The sequence below is a fragment of the Platichthys flesus genome, chromosome 13, assembly GCF_949316205.1.
Source record: "Platichthys flesus chromosome 13, fPlaFle2.1, whole genome shotgun sequence".
Lineage (NCBI taxonomy): Eukaryota > Metazoa > Chordata > Actinopteri > Pleuronectiformes > Pleuronectidae > Platichthys > Platichthys flesus.
This window is the reverse complement of record NC_084957.1, coordinates 850,499-875,409: the sequence shown is the minus strand read 5'-3', so window position 1 is coordinate 875,409 and position 24,911 is coordinate 850,499. Positions and strand designations below refer to the sequence as shown.

The 24,911-nt window shown below is 46.0% G+C and overlaps 3 protein-coding genes across 6 annotated transcripts; 1 reads left to right on the top strand and 2 right to left on the bottom strand.

Moving 5' to 3' along the window:
• Positions 1-1,025: 1,025 nt before the first annotated feature.
• Positions 1,026-10,202, bottom strand: sucla2 (succinate-CoA ligase ADP-forming subunit beta). The gene is made up of 11 exons (XM_062402237.1): positions 10,083-10,202; positions 8,044-8,239; positions 7,074-7,173; positions 6,380-6,542; positions 5,624-5,752; positions 4,520-4,658; positions 3,744-3,905; positions 3,288-3,430; positions 3,016-3,136; positions 2,468-2,556; positions 1,026-1,847 (listed from the first exon to the last, which is right to left on the bottom strand). Exons 1-11 carry the CDS (start codon positions 10,194-10,196, stop codon positions 1,773-1,775), a joined length of 1,431 nt encoding a protein of 476 aa, XP_062258221.1. The 5' UTR covers positions 10,197-10,202; the 3' UTR covers positions 1,026-1,772.
• Positions 10,203-11,206: 1,004 nt separating this feature from the next.
• On the bottom strand, positions 11,207-13,879 carry med4 (mediator complex subunit 4). The gene is made up of 7 exons (XM_062402260.1): positions 13,700-13,879; positions 13,537-13,603; positions 13,290-13,460; positions 12,473-12,530; positions 12,284-12,370; positions 12,074-12,205; positions 11,207-11,970 (listed from the first exon to the last, which is right to left on the bottom strand). Exons 1-7 carry the CDS (start codon positions 13,771-13,773, stop codon positions 11,798-11,800), a joined length of 762 nt encoding a protein of 253 aa, XP_062258244.1. The 5' UTR covers positions 13,774-13,879; the 3' UTR covers positions 11,207-11,797.
• A 1,657-nt stretch (positions 13,880-15,536) lies between these two features.
• On the top strand, positions 15,537-24,441 carry itm2bb (integral membrane protein 2Bb). Of its 4 annotated transcripts, none has more exons than XM_062402255.1 (7): positions 15,537-15,780; positions 21,468-21,599; positions 22,279-22,368; positions 22,873-23,022; positions 23,130-23,240; positions 23,361-23,511; positions 23,656-24,441. In XM_062402255.1, the coding sequence occupies exons 1-7, from the start codon at positions 15,697-15,699 to the stop codon at positions 23,742-23,744; spliced, it is 807 nt and encodes a 268-aa protein (XP_062258239.1). In that variant the 5' UTR covers positions 15,537-15,696; the 3' UTR covers positions 23,745-24,441. The 4 variants fall into 4 exon arrangements, with proteins under 4 accessions (XP_062258239.1, XP_062258240.1, XP_062258238.1 ...); XM_062402256.1 differs by having other exon boundaries at positions 21,465-21,599; positions 22,300-22,368; XM_062402254.1 differs by having other exon boundaries at positions 21,465-21,599.
• The last annotated feature ends 470 nt before the right edge of the window (positions 24,442-24,911 follow it).

Sequence of the window (24,911 nt, the reverse complement as noted above, 5' to 3'; positions counted from 1 at the left end):
GATCGTCAAAACAAAAGCAGAAAAATAAAACACCAGATAAAATGTTCAATAAACGTGTTGCTCAGACGCAGAATTTCAGATTCTGTTTCAGACGCTTTTGACGACTGAGGATTAAAAACGATTCAAAGGACAGAAAAAGATTTTCTCTAAAATGACACAAAGCATGTAAATTTAAAACTCAAGCCTGTAACTGGTGTGTGATCTCCAGCGTGGAGCAGTGAACACTACTCCTCTGCTCCACCTTCACTCTCTGGTCCGACCTGCAGATGCTGGGATTTAAAAAGTCGTTGCTGCTTTTTGAAAATGTTCAAATCTACATTTTCTGTGTAATAATAAAATCATATTATTTCAGTTTGGACATTGACGACATATCAAGGCTGTACAAATACTTGTTCACGTTTATGTATGAAGACGTTTATGTTCCAGCAGCATGAGTCATCAGAGAGAGAGAGGGAGAGAGATAATGAGAGAGAGAGCGAGAGGGAGAATTTTTCATTCTCTCCCTCCTCCCCTCTTCCCTCTGAACAAACTGGAACCTTTGAGTTGTTTTCATATTTTCATCACCCCCCCCACGGCCCAGAACCTATCTCACCTTTACAGAAATGAACTTGCAGCCGCACAAACTGAAGCTTATCAATCTGAGGCAGCCGCTGAGCCCACCCACTGCAGGAGCCCACTGTCTGCAGGGGGCGCCACTGAGGGGGGGAGGCTCCATGATGGAGACACCGTAGAGAAGAAGCTCAAGAGGCAGAAACAGACTGAACCTTTCTTTCTTCTGACGATCAAAGATGTCCATCGTGTCGCAGGCGAGAAGAACTTCAGAGCTGTGTGTGCGTCTGTGCGTGTCTGTGTGTGTGTGTCGTTCAGACTGTGAGAGACTTAAGTACAACAGGAAGTCGTCTGAAGACTAAACCTCAGCTCATTGGTCAGATCAGCAGTCAGAGGCTCCGCCCACACTGACAAACCTGAACCTGTCACATGACAGATCACATGCTCTGAGATCAAGTGAAACACAAAATACAGACTCGTTGTTCTCTGCGTTTATTTTTTTTGTCCTTTGTCGTACTCTTTGAAGAGCATAAATATTTTACAGTAAGAACATCAGTTTGGTTATTTACAAGATTTAATAAATGACATACAACTCACAATGTCGGCTTGTGTTTGGAGCGCTGGAGGAAGAGGAGGGGGGGGGGGGGGGGGGGACGTTGGACTCTGACGTCACATGATGGAGAACAAACAGCTGAGAGGATTTGGACCAGACGGGGACACGGTGGCAAAGTGACATGAGACTAAAGGAGAATAAATAGACACACAACATGCAGACCTGTTTACACCTGGAGCCTCGACAGTAACAACTTCCTCTAAACTCTGAGTCCTGAGCATCACACTTCACTGCAGCAGGACAGACACGTTCCCGTGTCAGGCCACGTGCACGGCCACGTGCACGGCCACGTGCTGCAGTGGTTCTTCAGAGACGTGCAGTTCATCACAGCGAGCTAACCAAGGTAACGACTGCTCGACTCCACTGCAGGGACAGTGGGGGGGCGTGTGCGTGAAGCAGAGATCGGGGGGGTGAAGGTTTGTGCGTAAGGACTCAAGAGCAACATAAGTTAAACGAGAAGTGGGGACGAGAAAGAGAAACGTGTCTGAGCGGAGTTCTGCCATCGTGTCGAGTCAGGAAGAGAAATCATAAACGTTCCCTGGGTCTGAGTGGGGGGGTGTCCCCGGGGAGGAGGCAGAGGGAAGTAAGGGGGAGAGGGGAGGTCCAGTTTCTAGATGGGCAGCTGGAAGGTGATGTCCACCTGAGCTTCTTTCGCCAGGGACACGATTTCAGAAAGCTTCACAACCTGAGGAGAGAGAAGAAGAAACTCTGTGAGTTCATCTCGTGAGTTCCACCGACGCTTCTCACTGAGAGGGCATTCAGCTGAAATATTAAAATCTATACACATCCACATTAACCAGGCTTCTGTTTATATTTCATGAATATATTTTTTTTATGCTTTTATTTTGGAGAACTGTGGTCACGTCTGTATAAATTCATCTTTACTTGTTCCCTGTTCCAGACATGAATATTAATAACAGTATATTTCTGACGACATCGACCTTTTCAGAATCCGTTCTCTATTCGACTCCTGAACTTTGCTGAGTTGTGTCGTTCATCACACTGAATAGAATCCGCCTCCATCACATCACTGTCAGGTGAAGCTGACGCTACAGTTCGGCTCTTTGACTATTTATCAAATTAACTTTGCATCATTTATTCTCAACTTTTTTATTATCTTGTTTATTCAGACTTTTTCTATTTTAGCTTCCGTTTTATAAAATCTCATTAAACTGCATTAAGACAGGAAACGAGGGGAACGATGGGAACAAGGGTTTAATAATAGATCGCTCCTGATACTGGTTTGCCTATGTCTGTGTGTGTCTGATGGTGTGTGTGTGTGTGCATGTGTGTGTGTGCGTGTACCATTTTGGCAGCTTCGTCCAGGTCGTCGCAGGCGAGGATCTTCAGTGGACTGGCAGCGATCAGAGCTTTAGCATCGTCCACTCTCGTTCCTAGAAGACAAATCCCAGATTTTAGATTTCACATGAAAAGTGATTTATCAGCTTGAAAGAACCCGTTTGAATGTCACACAATAACTCTCGATAGGAAAGAACCACTGAAACAAAACCATGTCTCCTTGTAGAGCAGGTGTAAAGAAGCAGAACAAAGAGCCGACTCCCTGAGGAGAGCTTCGGCTCCGTTTAGGCTCTAAACACAAACAACAACACGTCTGTGCTCCAACATGTTAAAGTTCTAACAGCGATGGATTCAGTTCTGAAGTCGTTTAATAACCTTTTTCATCAGCAGGAGAAATGTCCACATGTGTTTAAAAACACAATAATCTACAGTTCATTTGGGTTCATGTTTCCAGGCCATTGGACCAAGACCCTGAACTCTCCCCCGACACTGCCAGCTCAGTGTGTGTGTGTGTGTGTGTGTGTGTGTGTGTGTGTGTGTGTGTGTGTGTGTACCTTGTAACCGGACCACGATGGGGATCTTCAGTTCCAGGTCTCTCACAGCCATGATGATGCCCTGAGCGATGACATCACACCTCATGATGCCTCCGAAGATGTTGACCATGATGGCCTGAACCTGACACCGGCCACAACGCGCACAATTAAAAACTGTCATGAGCTCAAACTCACATTTTCATATATTCAGATCAACACTAGCGTTAGCTACCATTACGCTATGCTAACATTAAGCTAACATTAGCTCGCAGCAGCAGCAGGCGTGTTCTTACCTTCCTGTCAGACGTGATGAGTTTGAACGCCTCGGTCACCTGATGAGCTGTGGCTCCGCCTCCCACATCCAGGAAGTTGGCTGGAGTGCCGCCATGCAGCTTGATGATGTCCATGGTGGCCATGGCCAGACCGGCTCCGTTCACTGAACAGAAGAAAGGTCAGAGGTCGATCCCTGAGTGCTGTTTAAATATTTCTGATGTGAAACAGTCAATAAAGATGGACAACGTCTCCAAAGCTGCAGGATGGAGGTCTCTGATACACATGCTCGACCAATCAGGAGTCAGTCTCAGCTGTCAATCATAATGTTTAGGTTTTTATATCATTAAAAAACTAATTAACACAAAAAATATTGGTGTTAAATAATGTGTCATTTTTTAAATCTTTGCGCATTACTGCAGCCAGACACCAGGGGGCGATTGAGACATTTCGGCTTCATGGTGTCGGCGCTCACTGACCCAGGCAGCCGATGGTTCCGTCCAGGCCGATGTAGTTCAGGTCGGCCTTGGCGGCCTGCCGGTCCCGGGGGTCCTCCTGGGTCCAGTCCTGCAGGTCGAACACCTTCTTCTGGCGGTACTCAGCGTTGGAGTCGAAGTTGATTTTGGCGTCCATGCACATCACTGTTGACAGAGAGACACGAGAGTCAACAGCAGAAGATTCACTTCCAGGCGCCATCTGCTGCGACAGATTCTCCTTCTCCGTCCAACTGGAGGAATTTCACTTTGTCATCACAAGTTCAGACTTCTCAGGATTTAATCAGATTTTCAATCCCCGGCTACAGATGCTGAACTTCTCTTTTACTCCACTGAACCAACAATCAACTGTCACTGATTCCTCAGAGTGTCAGGAAGTACTCACAGATATATATCATATGATCTATGTCCAGGTCAAAAACATCTGGTGTCATAGTTTGAGTTTATGAAGGTGCTCTGTGTCATTGGTCATTTTATTCAAATTAAAGATTGTTCATGACTAAATGTCCACGTCTCCCAGGCTGCGAGGGAACGTGTCACATTAACTGGTATTTAATGAAGGAACTCGACCAAGTGGAGTCAAAGTACCACCAACAGAAAACAGTACATTTAGGGTTAAACCAGGTTTTAATATAAATATATAAATACCTAAAGCAAATCTGCCAAAAATGAATGTAAGTAAATCTGATGTCCTCAGAAGTCATGGTATGAGTGTGTATGTGTGTGTGTGTGTGTGTGTGTGTGTGTGTGTGTGTGTGTACCGATGCCAGAAGAGTCCTCCACCATGGGGTTGATCTCCAACATGGAGGCGTCGTACTTCATGAACACGTTGTAGAGTTTCATCATGTTCTCCGCCGCCTTGTTCACCAGCGCCGGCGGGAAGCCCATCTTCTCAGCCACCTGCGGCGCCACAAGAAACATGACATCACACATCGTCCATCGAATCAGCAGCAACGATCAGGGAACTGGACTGGGATCAAGTGCCTGTGCACGTGAAGGTTGTCGCTCGTACTGATGACCCACAGACTCATTTTAGCCTCGTTCAGTGACCCTGAATATTCCATATGAACAAAAAGGAAAAGCTGAATATTCATATTTAAAATGGGCTTAATGCTGAGTCGGGCCCAGTTGATAACTACATAGGTTTGATTGAGTTTTGTGATATTTTCGACCAGGATAATGAAGCTCACATCTATAAGTGAGATCAGGCTGATGGAGCTTTGAGGCCGAAGAGAGAAGCAGCTTCTTCGTGTCTCGCTGGAAACCGAGTTTTACAAACACAAATAAATAAAAGATCGAGGAGCGTCGCCGGCTCCAGCTCCTCAGAGAGCGGCGCTATCAGCTCTGCTCTATGACAACCAGCATGTTCAATATCCAGAGCAGACGAAGAGAAGACAAAACAAACACCAGTAAACACAACCACCAACAATAAGACTCTGTGACTTCAGTTCACTGCAAACTCCGACTCACTGCTTCTACCTTTCAGTCGTCATGATTTACGTTTTGATAGTTTCAGAGAAATCACGATTGTTCATATTTAACAGTTTAACCTTCAGATGAAAAGAAGTTTGATGAATAAATACAATTTTAAAAAACAGTATCGACTCTGTGGAGTCCTCTGCCTTTAATTCACTTTTAATACTGAAATATAACTGAACTCAAACCGCAGCTTCACATGTTGTGTAGTAAAGAAAATGTCTGAAAATCCACTTTGTAAAATATTTGTGAATTGTTAACTTAAATTACATCAACATTATTCTTTAGGATCTAGGAAGCGACCGGGGGGAGACGTCTGACTTCCTCCGTCCTGAGACTGTGTCTTGTTTAGAAGATACCTTCCTCCCGCAGTGTGTTATTGATCGCACCTTCACAGCCTGCTCCATCTTGATGCCTTCCACGATGTCGATGGGCTCCTTCACGATGGCGTCTGGATTCTCTGCTGCGACATCCTCGATGTTCACGCCTCCCTGCGAGCTGCCAATCAGGACGGGGCCCTGTGCGACAAAACAACGAGAGACGAGGACTTTCAAACTCAGAGTCTGGTCTGTGTCACACTGCGGAGGCAGAAGTGCTGAAGTACACACTGTAGTTTGTATGGCTCAAGATGATTTCAATAAGTATTAATTTAACGGGGTCGTGACCGTCACCTTCACAGAGAGATTAAAACCTCCACAGCTCGGTGACTGTTCTCATTCCTGTAGAATCTGTTCCACCGGTGATGAACAACGTTTATAAATCTGATATTAGATCAATGAAATCTGCAGGAACAGACATCAGCTCTGAGACTGTGCTGCCACCTGCTGGTACGATTCAGAGCCACAGATTCAATCTGTACATTTTCTAGTGTCACTTGATTTGAATATTTTATCAACAAGAGGAATGAAAATCATGTTATTTATTGTTTTGATAATTATCGGTAAAAAAATAATCATTAAAGTTTGAAAAAAATCCAAAGAGAACAAGTGAAAAGTTCACCTCAATTATTTCACAGAACAATCGAATAATCAACTAATCATTTCAACATGTCAGACCAGTGTGTGTGTGTGTGTGTGGTGTGTGTGTGGTGTGTGTGTGTGTGTGTGTGTGTGTGTCTGTGTGTGTCTGTGTGTGCGTCCTCTGACCTGGAACGTCCTCTCCATGGTGATGGCGAAGTAGTACTCTCTGCGTGGGTACCTGCGCTCGCAGATGAACACCTGGTTGCAGATCCGACCCGCCTCCCCGGTCTGCTTGGTGTAAAGCTTTCGGCCAATCATCTGGGAGGAAATGTCACGGGCCTCCTCGGGACTGAAGAGGAGGAAGAGGAGGAAGAGGAGGAAGGGGAAGATTACACTGGGTTCACAATGTCAAACCTGTTTAATATCACACTGAATTATAATTTGATCCTCTGAAAACATTGGTCCCATCTGCTAACATGGAGGATACAGGGTTTATCACGTATACTGAGGCCAGCCACCAGGGGGCGATCAAGATGATTTGGCTTCGTATTTGGACGATGTCATGTTGTTCATCTTTATTTAGTCTGTGGTTCACATCCTGACTCAGGTGAATTTTAACCTACGAGATTCTCATGTGTCAGGTGTCATGTTCTCTAACATGTGACACATGTCACTTGTCATGTGTCAGTGGCATCGTGCTCCCAGAGTTATTAAAGATGTTAATAGTTCCATATGTGGACTATTCCCTGTCATCACACTTCTGCGCTTCACCCTCAGATGTTGTTGCATTTGACGCACAGAGTCAAACTGGGACTTGTGTCAGATTGTTCACGGGTGTTTGTCTGCAGTGGATTAGTGTCTGATACACTCGGTCACTTACGAGTAGACGATCCTCACTCCTCCCTTCAGTCCGCCCTCGAACGTCCCCTTTCCTCGGCCCCCGGCCAGAACCTGAGCTTTCACCACCAGGTCCTTTGAACCTGACAACGCACAACACATGAAACAGTTAACTGAGACGGACACAAACTGAGACGCCTGATTGTCCTCGTTCCTCTCAGTCTTTGTTGATCAAAGCTTCAGATCCTCTGCAGCTCATTTTCATTTGAGGCCACAGGTTGTCAGCATTAATTGGACTCGCTTCATTAACATTAATGTGGATTCTTTTCACAGCAGCTGATCCCAGATCTGCACTGAACCTTTGAATCTCACATGAGGAAAAGTGAACCTAATGAGACTCACTGAGGGATTTGAATCAGGATTCATATTCAACCCTGTCAAACACCAACTGACCACAGGGGACACTGGTTACTGTCCATTAGTGAGAGAGGAGCCGCTGCAGAGACAGAGACGGAGGCTGAATCCTGAGACAGACGGGGGGGCTGACGGAGACGTGAGGACTGATTAACTGCTGAGGATTTAAAGGAACATTACTTTTAGTTTGGAGAAGAGCGTCACCTGTTACACGACAACTTCCTCCTGTGGCAGAAATATGAAAGTCAAGTGTCAACTGACACCAGTGGAGTGAGAGGAAGCTATATTTAGACTGTGTGAATGTCTCTGTACATACACACCAGCCTTTGCTTCAGTTATTTAAAACACACACACACACACACACACACACACGTCCTTGAACACCACTGCACTGTGCCAGCAGGACTGGGTCAGTGTCAGTATCGTTCCACTTGAGTTATCTTTCCTTTTCATAAGGTGTAAAATTACACCAGAAGAAGTTGTGTGTTGGTAAATAAGTCGTCTGTTGATATTCCAACATGTCGACACAGAATCAAATACCCCCCCCCGTCTGACTGACCACGACATGGTGTGTAACTCGTCTGCTCGGAGCCGCTTACCGAGCTGCTTGGCGACGGCGTACGCCTCCTCTGAGGAGCTGGCCACCATGCCCTCGGGCACGGAGATGCCGGCCTCCTTCAGCAGCCCGATGCTCATGTACTCGTGCAGGGACAGGTTCCTCTGCTGCTGCTGCAGGTGGGGGGGGTGCTGCTGAGACACGTGTCCTCCGAACAGACCTGAAGATCCTCCGAGGACCTGAAGAGCCAGAGGAGGAGGAGGAGGAAGAGCAGAAGGTGTTACAGGGAGGAGACGTTCTTTACAACGTCTATCCAACCACCACAGAACCACAGTCTTCATCACAGGATGAAATCAGCTGAGGAGGAACCGGGGATAAGAGACTGAGGGCTACGTCACCTTTTCATTCACTTTATATATCTTATTACACTTTCATGTGGAAATTGGAACCAGAGCCTGAAAGATGTGGAATCAGAGAGAACATGTTCTGTCGATGATCCCTAGGATGTTTTTATAAAACACTTATGACAAAGAAATGTAATTGAGGTTTGATACTTCAAAAAAAGTTAAAAAGACTCCCACACAACCAGAACGTGTCAGCACAACAAAAGCAACAGTGGGAACTTGAAGAGGGAAATGAAACCAAGATGGAAATTCAAGTGTTTCCCAACTTGGTGTATTATTATATTCAAACAGAACCACACAGCGTCTACTCAGAACTTGTTTGTCTAGTCGATCTTTCTTCTCTATTTCTTTATTTAGGATTAATAAATGATCCAGGGCCGGCTTGCACCTTTATGGGGCCCTAAGCAGAATCTGAATTGAGGGGCCCCACTGCCGATAGAACTGATACTTAAGTTTTATTACGTTTGGTGAAAAACATGAAAACAGAGTTTGGGGAAGAGGAGCAATTAATATCTCAACATATAGTTCAAATAACTTTGAGTTAGTATGTCTGATGAAGACTTCTGATGAAGACGTCTGTGTAGTTTCCTGACAGAACCTTCAAGCTGAGGTTTCACAGAGTTTAGAGACGTGGAGGTTTTGAAGATGGACATCACACGTGGACACTGGAGGAACGTGTCCACTGCAGCGCTCAGAGGGGTCATGGCTCTGGTTGGTTACTTCAATCAAGATGGCTGCTGAGAGAAGCTCTTCTGTCAGAGCTGGATTCACACAGCTACTGTCACTCACCCATTATCAGTAATAATCATATTATTATTAATGAGAAATTATAGAGCACTGTTAACACAAAGTACGAAGTTCTACACAACTGAAAACACGTGGATTACATACAGAAGAACTACATTAATAATAATAATAACAATAATAATAATAATGATAATTATAATGATTCGCAGTGTTGCTGTGACATGAGACAAACTAAGAAGGTGATTAGATAAAGAACCTTTCATTCACAGGAGACTGAATAATGTAAAGAACCTTGAGAGGATCTATATTTATCGTATATTATGATTTGCATTATACAAATTAAATCAAACAAGTCTGTTGACATGAATGTATGATCATAACGTGTATATTGAATCAGAGCTGAACACGTCAGCCTCTTTATTGGACTCCTGCTCTGACTCGTGTCTTCATTAACACGTTTTGTTCCTCAGCACGACAACATGTCCGCGGTCACACCCTGGTGTCCCCCCCTGGTGTCCCCCCTGAATCACGGCCTGTCTCTGCGGGGACAGCGGGGGTCTTCTGTCTGGGGACACGGCGGGACAGAAGTCGCAGGGAGCTCCGGTTGGAGGTCACGGAGCCGAAGCCCGGACCCGGCTCCAGACACCCCGGTCCTGATGACCCCCAGCCGGGCCCTGACGGACCTGGGGGTCATCAGGAGGTCAGCGGCTGCTGCTGGGAGTCTCCCGGGCTCCGCGGCGCTGACAGCCCGCTGCGCTGCCGTTAGCTTCCCCTGCTACCTAGCATGTTAGCCAAAACACTGGAGCCCAATGAAAGTCAAATCTGAGCCCGACACTTTCTCTGGCTCTGCGGCCGACAGAGGAGCCGCAGCGCGGCCACACACCCCGGCTCCCTCCACCGGAGCCGCCCCCCGGGCCGGACACACACTCACCCTGGACGCGGAGCTGGCGGCGCTCCGGGCCCCGGAGTTCCTCAGACTGGCCGTCAAACGGCCGCAGATCAGGGACGTCGCCATGTTTCCTCTCTGTGGAGAAATGCTGCGCATGCGCCCTGAACCCGGCGGAGTCACTGCGCTGCGTTCACGAGCTGCCGGGAAGCCCTTTCAAAATAAAACCTCCAAGGAAACATGGGACTCTTTACGTTGTTGAAGCTTTTACTCTTGTAAACGTGTTCCGTCTCCTTTGCTGATATTTTAAATGAATTCCAGATATTTGTTGAGAAGCAACAGCGTTCATTAGTTAATGACTAAGTTCCTACTGCGCCTGATGAGAGTGTCTTCATAACATCACGGTTTTAAACAGGAAGATAAAGTGACGCATTCCCAGGATCACAAGTGTGCACAGGGACACAGGGACCCTGAACGCAGCACAGTCAGTGTCAAAGTAAGAATAGCCTCTGACCTTTAACCTGCAGTAAAAGGAGCTACTCAGATTACTATTTGATGTATATATATATATATATACATGTGTGTGTATATTAATAATAAATTGACCTTCATGGCTTCAGGCAGTATTGGGTATAAAACCATGTGACACTTTCATCCTGGGGCCTGATGAGCTCTGTCCAATGATGAACCAGATCCTTGCTCAAGAGAGTTCAAACTCCACCAATAGTCTACTTATTACCCCATATTTTAATTCACTTGATCCAGATTCTTACTGGTGTCCGCACCACATCCCCCAGACCCATATATATCATTCCTCTGAATGTCAAATCTTTTTTATTAAGATCCATGAATTATTCTGAGAAATCAATGAAAATGTTAAAAAAGAAAAATGGCCCCATTGTACGTTTTAAAAACCTGTCTCTTCTCTCTTGATAAACAGAACAGTTCATGTCATTAGTAAACTCAGAGTCCTGGTTCACCCAGATACTCTTCTTTTTAATATTTGGATATGTCTTTCGTTTCTGTAGCTTCATGAATATCACTGTCTGCTGCAGTTACTAAATGAACAGCAGGTAAAATGTCTCCGCTCGGCAGGATGGAGTTCACGAGCCATCCTCTGGGGAGCAGGACACTCAAACAGCACCAGATTTCAACCACTGACAAAAACACATTTTAAAAAGTAGGATTTATTTACAGGGAGGAGTATGTACAGGATTCTTTACACCAAGGTAAAATAACACCATGTATCTGTATCATACTAAGAACACACAGGCTGCAGTGAACAGACCTGGAACCTGACGTCAGTCGGACTGACCTCATCTTCTTTCCAGAGGAACATCAGACTGATTCTGTTCATGAAAACGATAAGAGGACTCACTTGGTTTCCATTCACTTTAAACCAAACTGTCTAAACAATACAAACAGAAAAATAACAGAGGACATTAAGATGCTCTGGTTTGTAGGAAGCTAACGTCTCTGAAGCTCTTTACAGGAGCAGTTGGACTTCCTCACCCAGTCCAGGTTCAGAAGGTTCCGTCTCTGAACTGTGCAGCAAATATAAAGCTACAGCTGCTTCGTCACAAAGAGGCTTTTGGTCTCATGTGATTTAACATGTTGGAGTCTCAACTTTAATTTAATGACCAGAGGTGAAGAGGTTTGACCAGTTACGCACGCACACGCACACGCACGCGCACGCACACGCACACGCACACACACACACACACACACACACACACACACACACACACACACACACACACTCAGTCAGAATCACTGCTGCTGCTGGAGGAATCTGTCGACATGGCCTCCACATCGTCCTCGTTCTCCTTGTTATGACCAGGGGGCTCTAGGCCGAAGTCGTTGCCGTGATGAGGAGGCAGCATTCCCACGGAGACGTCTGAGGACTGCCAGGGGTAGTGAGGCGTCAGGACGTCTGGGGAGACAAGGAGGACTGATGGTTATTAAGTGAAAGGCACCGAAGCCATTTCAGACAAGAACTGTGGATTTTTTGACAGTGGAGATGGAGCTTCAGTTACCTGGTAACCTTCCAGCAGCCAGAGCATCACCAGGCAGATGTCCGTTCACGCCATTGGTCGGCATGTTGGCCATGTGACCCAGCATCCCGCTGCGCATTTCCAGGTCAGTCGGGTACGGTCTGCGTGGATCACCTGCGACAATCATTAGAGTTAACAGCCAAGTGAAGTAAGACTCCTGCTGGTGACCAGAGGTAACTGCGTGGGTCTTACCTGGAACCCAGTTGAGAGGAGCACACACGGCGTTACTGGCGCTGATTCTGTGAGCATACTTGATGATTTCTTCTGATGAGATACTTCCTGTGGAGATAAGGGAAACAACTCAAGACAGAGGACAAAGCGTTCAGACACGAGAGCAGAGTGGACGACCTGAGTGTGGGTCAGACTGACGTGGTAGCTCACCTTTCCTGGCTTTGTCAATAGATTTGAGTTTCTCCTTCGCCTGGTAAACAGCAGTGGCCTTGAGAAGAGACAGAGGAGGAAACGATTCAAATGATCTGAGGTTTCACGTGTCAACAGGAATTAGTTAACACAAATAACATTATAATTTGTCTCTAAAGACGTCTTCAACACTAATGACAGAATTCTATAGTTAGTGTTTGTGAAGCAGCAGCAGGTTGTCGGGTCCGACTCTTTCAAACAGGAACATGTGGCAACATCAGGCGAGGGGCGGAGCCTGTAGAGCAGCAGGAGGCGGGACATGAAATATGAACTCTGCTGTGGAAAGATCAGTGTTGTTGTTTACATCTCATCCACACCGGAGTCTGCCCTCATCACCAGAAGATCTGAAATCTCCTTGTGTTTCCAAGTTGACATCTTCATCTTCTACGTGTCCGGCTCCTCTTCTTCATACTGAGATGTTTATGTTCTTCCAGTTTCACGTCCGTCACGTGTTAGAAACCTCATCCACACGTCCACTCACTCACTGGGAAGCTTCCACACATTGTCCTGCTGGTTCCTCACATGGACTCACTCTGACATGTTACACACATTTTACCAGGAGGCTGCAGGAGAAGATCCAGGACATGTCCAGAGACCTGACTCAGACATTTGTTCTCACATAGAGAACCTGCAGAACATGTGAGGAACATGTCAGGAGAATATCTGGACTGCAGTGAAAGTCTGAAAGCAGCTCCAAATGACCAACATCTGACCAACAGTGGGCCGGGCCGGGGACAGACAGACGGAGGACACCTGGACACAGCGCGGGGCCACTCACCAGGATGTGCTCGGCCTCCTTCAGCTGCTTCTGGAGTTGCTGGATGTCGCTGTCTCTCTTCTCCACCTCCTTCTCCAGCAGCTGCATCTCCTGGTGCACCGTCCCCTGCTGCTGAGCCACCTCCATCAGCTCCTGGTACTCCCGGTCCCTCTGCACCAGCAGCTGCAGGACCTGTGGACAAAGACCCGTGATTAGTGACCCTGGTTGAGTGTCCCCCGGTGCCTCCTCTGTGTCCTCCTGCTGTTACCTGGACGTCTTCTCCGGGCTGAGGCAGCTTCTGGCTCCGGGACAGAGCCAGCATCTCGATCAGCTCCCTGCAACCACACACACTTTCAATCAAACACAAACCAGCGCAGCGGGAAGCACCGTGAACTCTGCGGTGGGAACACACGCTTCCGGGTCGCACTTACCGGGAGAGAACCTCTAAATCCTCCACCACAGCCAGCAACCGCTCTTTCGTTGACTTCTCCGCCGCCGACGCCATGTTGGAGTCCCGTCGCTGCTGCGCAGGACAGGAAGTGACGCCTCCTCCTCTTCGCAGCACGACCCGCCCCTGCTCGGCCTCTGGTTGGCTTATTCGGAGTGTCTCGCTCCCACTGTAACCAATCGTTACGTTGTATTACTAAACCCAGCCCACGTTGAAAAGATATTAGCCAATCAGAGGCGGATGTTTCAGCAGAGTAGTTTTATTCTTGATAAACTGAATCATGATGAGAGAACAACATTACCATTTATTAAACACTGATGTTAAAGAAAGACGTTAAGTTAGTGTAGAGTTAACCTGCAGCTTACCAGCAGTTAGCATTAGATGGTTAACAGTGTGAGATAAAGAGCAGAGAGATAATGTATAGAGTTAACCTGCAGCTAACCCTAACCCTAGCATTTAGCTTTACTTACTTCAGAGCTAATCCGAAGTAAAGTGTAAAAACCTTTCAAACCTGTAGTTTTAATCAAGGTAATGGTGCGTTTCATCTGGTGTCCTGTTGGTGGCGTCATGCTCCCTTTGTCATATCAGAGAAACCAGTTCAGCAAGGTGAAACTGTTCTGGTTGAACTGTGTTTCTGTCCGAAGGCGTCTCAGGGACTCTTATCTTTACTTAAACATTATTTGACAGTGGCACAGTTAATAATCGCAGCTGTTTCTTAGTCTCACAGCAAAGTGGAACATATTTGTAAAGTTGAATATTGTGCCTTTCAGAATCTTTTTCAACCTTTTTCACTTGTTATTATTTTTCATCAATCTGAGATTTAACTGCAGGTTCTCACCTGGATCAGTAGCTTCTGAGCAAACACAATATAGAACACAGAATCAGTGAAGTCTTTTGAATTTCTTAAAATTCAGGTTATGAAGGGTTTATTAATGTGAGTCGGCATTTTACTACCTACACACTTTGTCTATTTTATTGTTATTGTTTATATATTGAACTTTATAGATTCATTTATAAATCTCCAGCTGTTTCACTTTAGTACGGACCTTTGTCTCGGTGTGAACGAGGGATGCCGCTCCGGACCTGGCAACCCTCTCCGGGTGTCAGCTGACTTGTCTTCTGTTGACGTTCAGCTGGAAACACAAACAATAGGTTCCTGGGCCGGAAACACCGAGGTGACCTTCAAAGTAAGAGTAGGGCTTATTTGGAAAGCTCTGATGAAACCAGCGGATTGCGTCGTTTTAAATCTTTACAGCTCACCTGTCAATCAACTCAACTTTACCTTTGTTGCATCATCATTGTGGCTCAAAGTCAAAGCGAGACTGGTGGGGTTGGGGAAAGTGAAATGTTTTGATAAAGGTGAATTTCCCTCATATTTCATGATAGACAAGTGTGTGTGTGTATATATATGCATATATATGTATCTGTATACATTTACTCTATACGTTTGTGTATGTACATATATATGTACATACACAAATGTGTTTGAGAGTGTTTATATTTCTGAATGAATTCAATAAGGTAAAAATCATAAAAGAAAATGGAAAGAAATTGTAAAATGTCTCACTGTTAATAAACTACAGTTGAGATTATTAGTCTTTATTTTTAAGCGTTTACTTTTATCATTGTCTTGTTTTACTCTTATTGTGATGAATAAATACATATGAATTAGATAGGTTATCACTATTTGTATCATTATATTTGAACCTAAATGATTGTTCGTCATTATTCATATATTTTTCATCTCCTGCTCTCACAGGGGACGGTGCCAGGGCGGACAGTTGTGCTTTTGTTGTGAAGGCTTCCCGGAAGCCGTGATCCGCTGATTAGCGCTGGGGCTCAGAGACGAGCAGGACTTTACTCCGGAGCGACTCTCCCGTTCCCTCCGTACTTCCCGCAGTTTCCTCGGTGTTTTCACGGTGTTTTCTCGGTGTTCCGGTGTTTGTCCAGTGGTAACACGTGTTCTCGGTCGGTCTCACGATGGTGAAAGTTTCTTTTAACGCAGCTCTGGCGCAGAAAGACGTGAAGAAGGACGTGGAAACTCTTCTTCCTACAGACGACGCGGTGAGTAGAAAATGGCCAACGGAAGTTACCACGCAGTGAAAACACAGGAGAAGTTCTCTTCCCGGTTCCTTCTTTGTGTTCGCGTGTCTTTTCCGGTCCGGCGGTTATAACACGTTTACATATAAACATGTTCACGTTTCGTCTTTAAGTCTTTCAACAGTTCAGGTAAAGATTCGTGAGGGAAACACGGACATTGGTGTAACAGTCTCCCGGGTTGTTTATCTCTGGAAAAACTAACGTGTGTTGTTAAAGCTGCTTTCAAACCTGCACTGAACTCCGGAGAATCTCCCCCAGGGCCGCAAGACACCCCGGATGTTAATGTCTGAGAGGATCCGGACTTTCTCTAGAGATTCTCCTGAGTGTAATTCCGGATAATGTTAACCCGTGACAGAAAACATAAACAAACAAATGTCAGGATGAAAAAGTGGAGCTGATATCAAGTTAAACGTGATGTCTGCCGCAGAGAGAGTTTGTCACTTCCTGCTCCGGACAGCTGCTCCCATGGCTGCTCCCCTCTTCACCTGCACGTCCGGAGACAAACTCCGGATAAAGTCCGGACCCAGCTGGTTCTCTCTGATATGACGACAGCTCAGGAGACCTGTGGTTCGCTGAGCACGTGCAGAGTGACGTGGGGCTCTGTGCTCATCCTACCTGGTTGATCTGCACGGAAACGAGTCCGTGAGGAACTGGATTGTGTCCTCGTGTTGTGTAACAGAGTTAGAAACGCACGTTGCTCGCTCCTGTTGAGTCTCAGACGTTGTTCATACTGAATGATGAAGTTATGGATTTGAATCGTGCAGAGTCTGGAAGCTGCAGCTGAGTCTCCGTCGCAGGGTCGTCCTTCAAGCTGTGGTTATCAGAAACAGGAAGTTCACGTTTCAGAGCTGCAGAGTCACTGAATGGTTGAAGAGGAGAACATGAGAATCAAGTTCACATGAGAGACGAGCAGTGAGAGCGGTTTGTCAGATGTGGTTTCCTTGTGGGATCTGTGAGCTGTGACGGTTCTGCTCACACGTTGAATTCGACTTCCTGTGCGGTGGCGGCTGGGACCTGGTTTTGTTTCTCCCCCCCTCTCTTCTCTTTTCTTGATATCCGCATGGGATGTTTTCTTTCTGGGGAGTGAAGTTGGCTCAAACGTTTTCATTGTCGTAGTTTGCAGTTTATTAATAAAACTGTTAATGTTATGTGACACGGTGGTAAAGTGTTGCAGCAGCTGCGACCACAGAAAGGGCTTCAATTAGCAGGTCCGAGCTGGAACACCTGACTCCTGATCAGCTCCTAATGAGTGAGAAGGTCAGATGGTGGGTGGAGACTGATCAGCTGCTCCCCTCTCCTCCTCAGTGGTGATTGGATCGATGAGGAGACGACAGCGTCCAGCTGCTTTTAATAATCATCAGCAACAATAACAGATCAGAATCGTCTCAGTCAATAAAACTGTGAATCCGTCCCAAGCCATCTCACACAGATGCATTCTGGGAGAACCTAAATGCAAAAACCACACAATGGAAACACAAACAAATTAGATGGAATCAAATATTTAAAATGTCCTGAGGATAAAATTACTTCTTTTTTTAGAGACCTTTCCAGCTTCAATCTACAAAGTACTCGAGCAAATACTTGTTTTGTGATGAGTCGACGATTTCCTGTGAAGATTTACATAATGTTTAGCTTCAGGTTGTTCACAGATAAATAGACCAGGAGGATTATCTAGGTCGATTCGTCTACTCGCTTCGTTTTGCTTCTTCCTCACTGAGTCTTATAACAAGTCCACACACATGTTCATCGCTCCAACGGCTTCGAACCAGTTCCACTAACGATTTTTATTCATTCTGTTATTTGAACTAAATGTTTTCATCTGTCTCGTTCAGTTTTCTGTCACATGACAAAGAAAATCAACAAATCCTCACTTTAAGACATTTTACTTTAACATGAATAAAATCTGGACACAGTTGAGGTTATAAAGTAAAATCATATTTTAGTATTGAATTAATATCTACATTTTGTGTTATTGTACATATGCTGCATGTGACACGAGTCTGTCACACTTCCCATCAGCGTTTAACTTAATTAAAGACAACATGTAAAATGTTCAATACATTTGGTTGAATGTGTTTTTCTTTTTAAACTGTAAAACATCAACCCTCCAGTACGTGTCTTTGTGTTAAGCGTTTAATATCCACGTCTTAGGAAACAGTTTTATTTATGGTAAAACCCCAGAGATGGACGGTTCCCTGGTTCTCCTGAGTCAGGATTAGATCATCAGGTATTCAGCTTCTTATCGGTCAGATAATCTCAGTTTGACTCAGATTAACAGTTTGTTTCCTGCTGCCGTCTCCGTCTTTGTGCTGACTCGGCTCGTTTATGGATTCGTTCTTTAATGAGGTATAAACTTTAAAACGTGTCATGAGGCTGTTTGGTCAAAGTACGTTTCATCAGCAGCCTCAGAATGAATCGTTAGTTGAAGGAGGAAGATCGTTTGAAGCAGAAACAACCGTGAGACAGAAACCAGACTCCAGCGATTAGAAACCTTGAAGAACAGGATTTCTGCTCTTTGTGTTGTTGTGTGGTAAACAACACAACACATGAAAACCTGATCCCTTCTTTCCGATGATGTTGACCTCTGCTTGTGTCGACTGAAAATGAAAGTGCGTGTATGTGACGTGAATCTGTATTTTGACCGAGCTGACTGTAAACACCAATCCATGATTTAACTGGAGTCAGTGAACCAGTCGTGTGTAAATGTGAATCTTTGTTACCGTGTTGTATAAAAATAGACTTTTTCTTCCTGGTACTTATAATTCAATGAAGCCCTTTGCCCTCGCTGCTGAGCCGAGGGGGAAGACGTGTCTGTTCTGTGATGTTTCACTTCATGACGCTTCACTGGGCGCTGATACGCTGGAGCTGGTCTGTCACATGATCGATATAATGACCACCATGTTGTTTATGTGACTCTCACCGAATCGCCTGAGTTTGTTCACCAGGTGAATGTGACGGTGAAGCAGCTCCTGTCTTCAGTTCAGGGATACAGCAAACGGACAGATTAGTGTCCCTCCTGGGTGTCCCTCCTGGGTGTCCCTCCTGTGTGTCTGTGTGTCCCTCCTGTGTGTCTGTGTGTCCCTCCTGGGTGTCCCTCCTGGTTGTCCCTCCTGGTTGTCCCTCCTGGGTGTCCCTCCTGTGTGTCCCTCCTGTGTCTGGGTGTCCCTCCTGTGTGTCTGGGTGTCCCTCCTGTGTGTCCCTCCTGTGTGTCCCTCCTGTGTCTGTGTGTCCCTCCTGTGTGTCCCTCCTGGGTGTCCTCCCGTGTGTCCCGTCTGGGTGTCCCTCCTGGTGTCCCTCCTGTGTGTCCCTCCTGTGTTTCCCTCCTGTGTCTGTGTGTCCCTCCTGGGTGTCCTCCCGTGTGTCCCTCCTGGGTGTCCCTCCTGTGTGTCCCTCCTGGGTGTCCCTCCTGTGTGTCCCTCCTGGGTGTCCCTCCCGTGTGTCCCTCCTGGGTGTCCCTCCCGTGTGTCCCTCCTGGGTGTCGCTCCTGGGTGTCCCTCCTGTGTGTCCCCTCCTGGGTGTCCCCTCCTGTGTGTCCCCTCCTGTGTGTCCCCTCCTGTGTGTCCCTCCTGTGTGTCTGTGTGTCCCTCCTGTGTGTCCCTCCTGTGTGTCCCCTCCTGTGTGTCCCCCCTGGGTGTCCTCCTGGGTGTCCTCCTGTGTGTCCCCCCCTGGGTGTCCCCCCTGGGTGTCCTCCCGCTGCACCTCAGGCCTGCAGACCGCTTGGAGAGGATTACGGTCTAATCGGTCAGATGGATTCATCCGACTCCCACCGGGCACCAGACTGCACAACTCCACAAGATGGAAGATTAACGGAGCGGAGGATTATTTCACGTTTCACAAGCCAGCAGACTGAAACCAGAAGATCACAGACCGTCTGTGCCTGAGCTCTTTATACAGAACCTTTTAAACTGGAGGCTGCAGAGTTTGATTGTCAGGTTGTGTGTTTGTTGTGTCGGGTCACGAGGATGGAGTTTCACGTGAAGCCAGCAGACTGAAACCAGACCTGTCCTGGACACTGAGAGGGACCGTCTCCACAGAGAGACGCTGGTCTCAGGTGGACCATGCTCAGGACGCCGCAGCCTGATCCGCTTAAAGAGCTTTCCTGCTCGACCTGGTCCAGGATCAGTGAAACAGAGAATACTGTTAACACACACGGAGAAAATACAACTTCCAACAACATCTGAAAACACACAATACTGAAACAGACACAACAAGACACAACATGTTGCTGAAGGCATAGTTCAACAGCTAGTTTTGAAATCCATTAAGAATTCACATTCCTCTAGATTATCACTGGGGAGAGTTCATACCTGCAACATATGACACAAACACGTGAACAAGTCTTTGTGTTGTTGTTCACCCGCCACAAGGCTGATGAATACACAACCTCCTTGGTGGAAGAGACAACTCTGACAAAACCATTCAAACTTCTTTTGGCTTTAATTTTACACTTTTTTATATTTAAGAGTCTTGAACCTGTAAACCAGAAATAATCAAGTTATCATAAAATCTCTGAGGGAACGTCTTGTTCCCCGTGTGTGTGTGTGTGTGACGTCAGTAAACTGTGTGTGTGTGTGTGTCAGTTATTAAATGCTGGTCCACAGACCTGTCAGATCTTGTCGCTGCAGCACAGTTGTGAAATAGAAACCGTGGATCAGAGAGTTTCTGACACAGTTGATCTGTGTTTACATCGGTGGTTGTGTTTTTATTTTTGTGTTAAACTAAATGTCAGTAGAGAAACAGATTCTCTCATCGCCCTCTGTCATATTAAATGCAGCTCAGTTCCACTGGGGACAGGGATTGTTGCACCGGCCCAAAAAAATGAAGGGAAGACTTAAATCACAAATCAGCTCTTGATGAACGAATTATTCAAGTTGAAAATCGTCACTGATTCGTTCTATAACTTGTTGGATGGAAAACAAAATAATTAACCAGTTCCGGGCTGAATTCAAAATCCTACTGAAGTCAAGAGCTGGGACCAATCCAACTGGACCTATCCCAGCAGCTCAAAGTGACTCAGAGCTGTGCCCCCCCCTTGATGGTGCACCTGTTGTCACTCCAACTTGCACAGAGCAGGTGAAAGTGATTCACTACACGGACAGATTGATAACTGATCATTCTTATGAGCAGTTCCTCTAACGACTGGGAATTCCCCAGTGGAGCAGATGAAGTGACACCAGGGGAAGTTTGTGTTGAAAATAAACATTGATGTGAAAGTGAAACCACAGTTTCTGTTTTCAGACACTGGTTAAAACACGATGTGCTCGTTCAGGGAAACGTGGACAGAGCAGCAGAGCTTCATGAACGAGTCCTGGAAGTTTCCCTTCACGTCATCACACGACATGTTGGGACTCACCCTTCAAATGGGTCGGGTTTCATCATGTGGGTCAGAGTCCAGTGGCTGATAAACCTGTTTGATTCTCCACCACCCAAACATACCACTGCTCTCTGTCTGATTTCCTCTTACGTGACAGTTAATGATTTCTGTGTTTAACATGTTGAGATAAAAGTGAAACTGAATCTTTAACCGGGTTTTAAAAGCAGAAAAACAAACTTCAACAACAAAACCTGGAAACTGAACATGTGAAAGTAAAGAAGGCGATTTGTCATAAGTTATAAACATTCAGTCTTCATCTTCCTCTTGTGTCCAGCAGGATGCGGAGGCAGCTGTGCCGGTGCGTCACCAGTCCCGGGCCTGGTGCTGGTGCATGTGTCTGGGTCTGGCCCTCATGTTGTCTGGAGTGGTGGTGGGTGGAGCGTACCTGTACCGCTACTACATCCTGGAGGTGAGCCCACGCAGAGGTCAACATGGACAGAGAAATCAGACACAGATATATCAGCAGATATGACAAAGAAATGTGATTGAGGTTTGATATGTGACAGTTCAACCATCATCTTTATTATAAACAACAATAAATGAAAAGAAACACACAATCAATTAAATAGAGACATCAATGCACATTGTGCTCTGGTCATTCAGTTAAATAACAGATTCTATATCAGCAAACACTGACACCGACGTGTCTGTGAATGACTTGTATCAGCCATAAATCAAACTCTCATAATATCATAATAATTATAAAAGCTGCACCAACACCTCTTAGAACAAACTGAAGGAGGATTTCCTCAGTTTTATCCTTGTTTTCCTAATAAAACTCAAACTTAATGGAGCCACGAGGATTAGAAAGAAGCGCCCGCTGCAGGAGGAGACCAGAGGAGACAGGTTCTGACAGGTAACCGGTTCCTGTTCAGGTCCGACTCCACCCGGCGACCAGGGGGGTGAAGCCACGGGTCTGAACATGTCCGCTGGCTTGTTCCAGTTTGAGGAGTTTCCTCCTCCGGTGTTGTTCAGGTGGCGTGAGGCTGCGGACGTCATCCAACTGGAGAAAAGAAAAATAGAGAACTTGTCTGTTTGGAACAAAAGTAATTAACTAATGTTGCTGCTGTACTTCCTGTTGAAAACAGCTTTCCCCCTCGTCCCTGCAGGAGAGTCCAGTGTTTGTGTGCGGAGTTCACTACCGCGAGGGAGACTTCATGATCCGAGAGGAAGAGGAGGTACGATACAACACATCTGCTCTTCCTCACTGAACTCCAGCTTCATTCATCTTGACACATTCACATTTCATCTCTGTATTTAAATTTTTCTGCTGCTGGCGACTCCCAGTGGAAGAAGGCATTTTATTTTCAGCCTGTCTAATTCTTGTGAACACGTCTCTATAAGTCTTAAGATAAGTTATAAATATTAGTCTTAGATAATCCAAGCTGTTCAGATCCAGCCTCTGACCTGAGAGACAGCTGATATCTGACCTCCTCCTCTGGGGAGTTTCTCTAAATGTTGACGTGTCGTCACTTGGACTCAAAGATGAACGATTCGATTTCAGTGGTCAAAGGTCCCAGTGACCTCATGCATGTAGACTGGAACTCCACTGGTTGACAAAGAGACACAACCAGGCTGCGGGAAGTGAAACGTTGAAAGCACATTTTGTATTAAATCTGCTGCTTGGACCAGTACACGATGAACCACTGACTGGTTGATTAACTGGTGTCGCTGGTCTGCAGGTGGGCGTGGAGCTGCCGAACCAGTTCCACCTGCGACAGCTGGAGGAGAGGATCCGGGTGATGGAGAAGGAGCAGGTTGAGCTCATCAGCGTCCCCGTGCCCGAGTTCGATGACGGAGACCCGGCAGACATCGTCCACGACTTCCAGAGGGTGAGACGAGGACGCAGCTTCCTGTTTGAGGGGTCAAAGACATCTGTGTTGATCGGCCTGGTGTCCTGTTGTCAATGAATTAAAGTCCTGGTTGTCTTCTGTCTCAGAGGTTGACTGCCTACCTGGATCTGAGTCTGAACAAGTGCTACGTCATCCCGCTCAACACCTCCATCGTGATGCCTCCCAGAGACTTCCTGGAGCTGGTGATCAACGTCAAGGTGAGACCAACGCTGCTCCTGGAATCCAGGGACTCATGGATTATTATTACGGATTGTTCATGACATGTTTGAATCTGTCTTCTGTCCTCCTCTCACCTCCTCTGTCCTTCTGTCCTCCAGGCTGGAACCTACCTGCCCCAGTCCTACCTGGTCCATGAGGAGATGATAGTGACGGAGCGCCTGGAGCATGTGGAGCAGCTCGGCTACTTCATCTACAACCTCTGCCGCGGCAAAGACACGTTCAAGCTGCAGCGCAGAGACAGGATTCTGGGTAAGAGCCTCTGATCTGTCGTCCTTTTTAATGAGCCAGTGAGCGGAGCTACTTTTATGATGAAGCTAAATGCCTGAGGGACACTGTCTCCACCATGACGGGTCTTAACTTTGAGGTTAACCCTGTGTCTCTCCGTCCCTACAGGCATGCAGAAGCGTGAAGCTCTGAACTGCCACAAGATCCGTCACTTCGAGAACACCTTCGTGGTGGAGACGCTGATCTGCGAGGCCTAGGACGCCTCGGCTGCTCGCCCAGTCAGTGGCGTGCAGATGTTTTTATTCCTCACCTGTCCTGTGTCTTCTGTCCTTCACATCAGGTAGCTGGAGTGAGTGAGAGGATGGAGTGTGAAGCTGTTTGGTGAATAATCAGTGATTGTGAAATAAAAGGTCAAGACTCAAGTGTTCTCCACTTTCTGATGGGGGCGGCATTATCTTTCATAACTAGTTATTAAAATCAGCTGAGTATAAAATAGTAAATTATTTTAATCAAGGTAACATTTATAGCACAAACACGTTAATATAGCACATGTGGGTAAATAAACAGTTTCTCTTTCAGTCCAGATTAAATTTCAAAGTAAAGGCTAACTTTTTGTACGACTCTTCTTGGTGTTTCAGTCCAGAGACTCTTGTTTTTGTGTATTTGTCTACTTTAGTTATTAATTCATTGCACCTGTTCTTTCTTAACTGGAAAATGGTCTTAAAATAAGAGTGTTAACGTGCTGCTCTCGTTTAGCTTTAATACAAAGTGCAGCGTAAGGAAAACAGGAAGTGGAGAGAGAGCTCACAGGAAACACACATATTTTTTCACCAGAGTTGTCGGTCATTTTGTTTTGAATGTGTTATTCTTTGGAAAACTCTTCTTGTACTAATGTGTATATAATCTCTTAAAAGGATGTGACCAGACCAACACAATAAAAACAATAAAAACAAATGCAGTTGTCCTTCATGTTCTCCTTGTGTCAGTGGCATGTTATCATGTTGGTATTATTAACATGTTATTAACATGTTATTGTGAAATTATTAGCATTTTGTTGTCATGTTACCAGCATGTTTTTATGTAAGTAGCATGTTGTCCATGTTACTGCTGATAGTTTAACTACATGATGCTTCATGGACTTTTCCTGCTGTGACTGTGTGTCCACAGTCGTAACCTCAGAGGACTGACACTGGATCAGCTGTCACAGCCGTCCATGTCACTGGATCACACTGTAAATTTGTTCTTAATTAAAGCTCTAATCACATGGACCTCACGGGGGGGGGGGGGGGGGGGGGGGGGACCTTGAGGAATCAGAGCAGCAGTCATTTAACTTCACTGCTGCACATTTAGTAAAATCCACTTTCTCCATTGATTAAAACAAATTCTGTTGCATTTTAATAAAAATGGTGGAACATGTTGAGTGA

Bases quoted from the DNA above. Each gene is read 5' to 3' on its own strand.
- med4 (XM_062402260.1), bottom strand. From the start codon at position 13,773: ATGGCGTCGGCGGCGGAGAAGTCAACGAAAGAGCGGTTGCTGGCTGTG. The intron at 13,604-13,699 runs GTAAGTGCGACC...GTGTGGTTGCAG, and splicing joins GATTTAGAGGTTCTCTCCCG to GGAGCTGATCGAGATGCTGG. The intron at 12,531-13,289 runs GTGAGTGGCCCC...TCTCTTCTCAAG, and splicing joins AGGAGGCCGAGCACATCCTG to GCCACTGCTGTTTACCAGGC.
- sucla2 (XM_062402237.1), bottom strand. From the start codon at position 10,196: ATGCGCAGCATTTCTCCACAGAGAGGAAACATGGCGACGTCCCTGATC. The intron at 3,431-3,743 runs GTCAGTGAGCGC...TCTTCTGTTCAG, and splicing joins CGGAACCATCGGCTGCCTGG to TGAACGGAGCCGGTCTGGCC. The intron at 2,557-3,015 runs GTACACACACAC...TTTGTCTTCTAG, and splicing joins CATCGTGGTCCGGTTACAAG to GAACGAGAGTGGACGATGCT.
- itm2bb (XM_062402254.1), top strand. From the start codon at position 15,697: ATGGTGAAAGTTTCTTTTAACGCAGCTCTGGCGCAGAAAGACGTGAAG. The intron at 21,600-22,278 runs GTGAGCCCACGC...TGTTGAAAACAG, and splicing joins ACCGCTACTACATCCTGGAG to CTTTCCCCCTCGTCCCTGCA. The intron at 23,023-23,129 runs GTGAGACGAGGA...CTTCTGTCTCAG, and splicing joins TCGTCCACGACTTCCAGAGG to AGGTTGACTGCCTACCTGGA.